The sequence below is a fragment of the Fulmarus glacialis genome, unplaced genomic scaffold, assembly GCF_000690835.1.
Source record: "Fulmarus glacialis isolate BGI_N327 unplaced genomic scaffold, ASM69083v1 scaffold35112, whole genome shotgun sequence".
Taxonomy (NCBI): Eukaryota; Metazoa; Chordata; class Aves; order Procellariiformes; family Procellariidae; genus Fulmarus; species Fulmarus glacialis.
Window position 1 is genome coordinate 58891 of NW_009197842.1, and position 6686 is coordinate 65576.

The 6686-nt window shown below is 38.4% G+C and overlaps 1 protein-coding gene across 1 annotated transcript in view; it reads left to right on the forward strand.

Moving 5' to 3' along the window:
* The first annotated feature begins 514 nt into the window (after positions 1-514).
* Positions 515-6686, forward strand: part of LOC104073049 (delphilin-like) — a 47243-nt gene continuing 41071 nt past the window's right edge. The window contains exon 1 of the mRNA XM_009572702.1: positions 515-667. Coding sequence (XP_009570997.1) covers positions 632-667 — 36 coding nt within the window. The 5' untranslated portion in view covers positions 515-631. The remainder of the gene's footprint in view (positions 668-6686) is intronic.

A 6686-nucleotide genomic window follows, 5' to 3' on the forward strand; every position in this document is an offset into this window, starting at 1 on the left:
ATCACTAGACTCTCTCCTCCAATACAGATAGCAAAGGTAAAGTTTAAAATGCTGTTTATCTTTACAGGAATCTTGTACATTAACCTGCAGGTACCTTTGTGCTTTCATCCAATATGCACATATTCATGCTGGAGTTTGAAGGCATATGTTAAAGATTGCTGCTGTGCATAAAAATATTGCTGTGAAAATTGAGCATTGTATTTGTAATTCCTCAGGCAAAGTTTGTTACATTTAGTATGAAATTTCTTTTGGTAACTAACATGTTGGGTGTTCAGACAGATCCAATGTACAGTAATAGATCATAATTTCAGCATTCATGGCTCAATGATTTCAGGAAGTCACTAGAACATAAATATCAGTTCAGGAAAAGCAAACAAACAACTTCTACTTTTTTTTTGTCTTTTCACAGAGCTACCATAAGGAAGCAAAGCATCATTATTGTTTCTTTCAGTTCTCAGCATAAAAGGAAGTAACACTTAATAAAAACCATTGGCTGCAAGATTTCATAAGAGAGAGAGAAGCAGGGAGAAAGAAAGAGAGCTGTGCTGTGGAAAAGCAGGTGTGATTCATGAATAAACTATAGTTTGCCACCCTATGGGATACTGATGAAACAAATAGAATTTTCACAGACATGGATAATACAAGAACACAAGATACTTTTTCACAGGTAAAGGCAGAAATTGTTATGGCTTGTGTGAAAGTGCTATTTGTTGTGCGTAACTGAAGAGATGGCATACCAGAAACTGAAAATGACTTTGTATTTTATTGGCAAGGAATTTGCAGTAGAATGTTTAATGTAATTGATTATTATGTGATATGACTTTAGACTGGTCTAATATATCAGAAAGTGTTTGCAGAAGGTGTGTATGAAACAATATTTTTCTGTGCTTTATTCTTAAGAAAGTTAAAACGTGTGAGGTTTTCCTGATACAAAGAAAGGGACAAAGAGAGAAAAATCAGTCTTTCTATTGCCATGTTAGAAAGGATTTATTAATACTATATATTATCTGCACTAAAAATTTCCATAAGGTAATTGGAGTGGAAAAAAAGTGGTTTATATTATAGGCAGATACAGTCTTTTGATAATCATACTGGAATTTGAAGTGATTGATATGCCAGAATTAAATATACATCAGCTTGCAGCACTATTGAATTTGTCTGAGAGTGTCTGCCAGATATATAGTTGTAGCATTCTGCTTGTTTCAATACTTGCATGTTTGGAATTCTGTGGTCTGGAGAATTAAGCAGTGGAAAACTCCCCTCTAATTAGGATAGCTGATAGCATGTATTGGCGGAGATTCCCTGGTGTGTTACCTGGAGTAAAGAGCAATTAGGAGAAAGAACGATTGTGTTACAAGAAGGTGTGGTGGCGTGGTCTGAGTCAGTCCTGGGCAGCTACCGAGGGTGGCTTGGCTAGCAATTAGTGCGTGCTTTGAGCAGAACGTGAGAGCTAGGCAGAATCCAGCCCTGTTTGCATGATTCCCCTTTTTCATAGAGAAGTATAAGATGTTTGTTGAAAAGATTTTTCTAGGCAAGGCTCTAGACAAACCCAGAGCAATTTCATAAACCAGGGTGAAACCTTCTTATTGCTCTTTGGTTTGTCAAAGAGGAAAAAGGGCACTGGACAAATTGCTGCCTTTGGTTACCTCCATACAACATCAGCCTCCTTGGCCTTTGCAGATTTTGTGGAGGGCAGTGTAACAGGTGATCCAAAGACAGAGTCATTTAGCTTGACAGATAGTAATAGCTTCACCTGAAGTAATAGCACCTGAAGTGTAATAAAATTGCAGGTCCCATCTGCCACTATTCAGTATAATGACATGCTGAGGTGCTGGGATCTATTTGGAGAAGCTGTTGATGACAGTGGTGTTGAAAAGGCACAAATCCAGTCTGGAAGTGTTTTCCCTTTTCCTGCTGTCTACTGCCCATGTGTTTATTGCTTGGCATTGATGCACAGGTCTGAGTTGCAGCATATGAATCATTGCTCTTATTTCTTACTTCAGATACCACTGGGGAGGTCAGGGGCAGCACAGATGTAGAAATAACCAAAAGTTTGTTACCAGAAAGGGCTTACATGAAGGAGAATCAGAAAACAGGAAACCATAACCAGATGGTGCCACTTTTCCCTTTCTTTCACTCCCCAGGGCCTGCAATAAAGCATATGCACAAAGCTCAGGTTTTACGATCACCAAAATATTTGCAAAGCTAAACTGCACCTGAGAAAAATGTGTCTTAAACTTTTTGTGAACTCCTTTTGAAACTTGACTATATGTTTTCCTGAGGCTTTTCATCTAAGTCTTCTGAGAGCTGATAAGATCACGGTGCAAGGTGGAACCGTTGTAAGCCCTTTTGCTTTTCCACCCTCCTTTACCTTAATCAACAACTTTAAAGTACTTTATCCCCATGGCTTTCCTATACAATTTTCATTAGACATTTTGTTAAAGGCCACCTCTCTTAAGTGATTTTTTTTTTCCCCCTTCCCTCCTTCTCCCGCCCCCCCTCCATCTTTTCCAAGGTAGCTTAAAGCAGATTTTCACTGTGTAGTTACCAAGGGATCAAGTCCATTTAAATAAGGCCAAATGATTCCATATCTTCTGATATGTACATTCATGAACATGAATATCAGGAGCAGCTCCGGTAGCCTCCGAGATGGGTTATTTTTGTTAGACTACAAATCAGAAATCTGACATTCTGCTGGTCTACTGGGGCTTCTAACGACTTGACTATACATATTGGTCAGTACAGCACAGATGTGGATTCAGAACAATCTGGTCCTTGCGGTTAACATCAAAGGTCAACCAGAGCAGAGGACTTGCGAGACAGTTCAGCTTTCTTGGTCTAGCTGGTGTTTTGAACCTGAATGTTTGTAGGTTCTGCAGAACTGCTGGATGAGATATGCCGTATAAGTGCATATTACTTTGAGATTGCACCTATACTTAAAGCCAGCATCACTTGTAGGCAGACTAAAGCATCAATATGGAAACAATGTGGGAATCAGAGCTCACCTTCCCTTGAACCATCTAAAAAACACCTCAAAGCTTGGGAATGTATAAGACAAGATCAAAAGACCCAGGTAGGCTGCACTGAACATTCATGTGTTTGTTACTTAGTGGGAAGTAGCCCATTAAACAAAGAGTATTAGAAATGCCCATGGGACAGGGATGAAGTACATCCTGAGGTATGTCTTCCTCATCATCCATACAAATGTGAAATCCCTCAGTTAAATTTCCTGCTACTGAGCCATTTGGAGCTCCATTTGCCTTGTTTCATTCTCAATATTGTCCAAGTTCCTGACACTGGGAGCACAATGAATATTGCCAAGCCTCTTTTTGAAGGGAAATTATTTCCTGAGTTTAAGGAAGGACTTAAAGACCCAGCATAAATAGATGTCCAACTAACCGATCCTGAGGAAGTTGACCTTGCTTGGAAAATGTAGTGTACTTTTGTAGGGAAGTATTAAGAACATAGCAAAAACATTTATACAGACAAGGATTATATTCTGCTAAATCTGTCAGAGTTTAGGAGGAGAGTGGCAAGGAGAAATAGCCCCTTTTCACCTAAATATTTTGCTAGGATGATTTATTAACAAAGCAGAATCCTGGGGGGAAAAAAAAAAGTTAGGTCAGAAATGATACATCACCAGATGGATGCTCATTGGGCTTTTTTCTTAAGCTCTCAGACCTTGTTTTGATTAGAACATAATGAAGAGTTTGTTCATTAAATGTTCCAGCTAATTAATGTAAAATTCATGGAGACCCTGGATTCTCAGTTAAATGTGCATGAAATCAGTGTCGTGTTCTCTGTATTGCGCTTCACATTTTTTGCTTAGCAGGTGTTAACTAATATGGTCTAATAAACCTCAAGTATAATGAAATGAGTCTTGTTCAGCATTTAATAATTTTAGCAGCCCAATTCTTGCTTGAACAAGCAAGATGTTAGGGCACAAGATGACATTGTAAGCCTGTGAACACAGATGCATGCTTTTCTCCAAAATAATTAGATGTCACTGTTAAATAGTCTGGTAATCTCTGTTTCTTTGCAAGATTAATTGGACTACCATGTTAATAAGCAAATATGATAATCCTCAAAAGTTCTAATCACTGTGGATTATTTTAATTACTGTAACTAAAGGCATAGAACATTATTATTTTAGTAACAAGCTGAAATACTTCTATATGAACCACCTTCTTTATTCTATTTCAGTCCATTTTGTAGTATAGCATTAAGTTATACCTCAATACACCAAGAAATTACTAGGTAAATTCACACTCAAGTATTGTTTTGAAATCAGGTATCATTTCGAATATTCAGGACATGTACTGCATGTTTCTGTGGTGGCAGGGCACTGAAATCAATGGGAGTTTTACTCTTGTACTGAATGTGCCTAGTGTAAAACTCTCCCTGACTGCTTTTGAAAATCTTCTCATAATAGCTACTTCAAAGGCAAACTGCCGTTATTTAGGTAATTCAGATTGCACCCACTTTATTAATTTCAACTGATAACAGTGTTCAGCAAGAAATAAGTCTCTTATCACATAAAAATCTTACATTTTTTAAAAAAATTCACTTTATTTACATTTTTAATGTAGTTTGTCTTTATGTGGAGGCCAATGTTTGGAGGAAAACAAAGTGACAGTGGAAGAGGATGTAAACCTCATTTAATAATGACACACAAAAAAAGAAAACCGAACATGTTGGCCATTCATTATACAAACCATTAGTACAAGCTGGAAACTAGTTCATATTGGGAACTCCTGCATTTTTGTTGTGGTGCCTGCCTCCAGCCTTTGTAATACCAAATGTAATGTAAAGCTTTCCATATATGTTTTCCCTGCCCATTTACTCTGGCATTCTGATCAGGTGTACTTCCAGCATGAATGGAGCAGTTGACATTTTAATCACTGCAATCTATAGGAGAAATGGAAAGGTTTCACTGTTCATTGTATGGTGCGTACACTGAGGTCTCTCTCTGTACATACATACATATACAGGAATATCTCATGGTGTGTCAGTGTATGACTGTAGCCACTCCAGCACTTCAGTTGTGCACTTTTCAGGCATAGACGACTTACTATCATACCTAAAAATTCTGCAATCTCAATTTCTGTTTTGAGTGTTACCTGCAAAGATATTTTGGTAGGTATGTGAAGAAAATCACTAGCAGGTAATTGAACTAAAGATTAAGTTAAGATTACTTGATTTAATATTGCACCTGCTTAACATGAAGTAAGTGAAGCAGCAAAACCACAGAATCCATGAATTTCAGCAATACATCATGCTTTTAAATAGCTAAAGGTTCCCCCTTGTATTTGTAAGCAACTAGACTGAGATATAAAGGAAATGTGAGCGGAAAACTCATAAAAATACTATTCAGAGACTGCTGTGAATTTTTATTTGAAGAAGTAGAAGTGTACAACTGTGTCTTTATACTCCAAGATTGCCCCTTGGAAACATCCACCTTAAGTTGTCAGTACTACATAAACGCAGTAGACAATTAGCACCTAACAGGTGTGGAGTGGAAATCAGAATGATGATTAATGTGCTGATCACATTTGATCTCCATCGGTACTGAAGAACCAAAGCACCATAGGCTTGGTTCTGCACAGCTGAGGGCATACCCTTTCCTGCCTCAGATTGCCCAGGTCCTTAGTACAAGCCAGGCTGAAACAGGACCTAGGATGTGTGAGTTAGAATTTGGAAAGCGTTGTTGTATTTCTTATGCAATGAGGCTTGCTGCAAAAGGTTTCTCTGTAGGTCTTGCTTTTTGGTACTTCATCACGATGGTAATGCTGAGGCTGCATACTCAGTTCTGGTAAAGTCACGCATGGTCTCCTGAAAGGAGGGGTTTTCAGGGAGCATCTCTGCATTGGGAATAAATTCTCACAGGCTGAATGAAGTTTTCTAAAATCTTTTAAATTCCTGACTGCCACTTTCAGGGAAAGTGATGCATTGAAAAGCAATGAAACCATCTGTTCTTTGCACTCAGGCTTGGACTTAATTAAAATGCAAAACAAATGTGCAAAATATGGGTCAAATAAGGAGGAGGTCAGGTATGGCCCAAACCTAGTAAGGCATCTATCAAACTACCATGCAAGGCTTTTGCATCCCACAGTGTCCATAAAGCTTTTCGTTTAATTCTTCTTAAAGATGCTCAGTAATGGGAGATTCCATAATCTTCCCTAGACAGCTCAATGGTTACTGTTATCCTTACTGGTTTCCAATCTAAGCTGAACCTCTTCTGTTGTAATTTGAATCGTATTTCTTCTTATCCTACCACACAGGCAGCAACCTGCTCCTTTCCTTTTTGCAGCAGCTGTTTATGTACTTGAAAACTTCTCTAGGCTGTGAAATCCCAGTCCTTCCTCTCTTGTAAGTTGTGTTTTTCCAAAGCTCTGATTATTCTCATTCTCCTGATCTGGACTCCTCTAACATGTCCAACACTTTTCTGGAGACATGGAAAGCTTCACACACTATTCCAGCAGAAGCCTTTATCAGTGCTGAGTTACGGAAAGATTACTTGTGTTTTGCAGACTGTGATCCTGTCTATAATCTCCCAGTGGGATGTTTGCTTTGATTGCAACAGCATGACGTTGTTAACTTGTGTCAGTTTGTAAGCTGCTACAACTTCTGGGTCTTTTTCTGAAGAAAATATGTTCCTCAGCCAGTCCTTGTGAAGCTAGTAATTC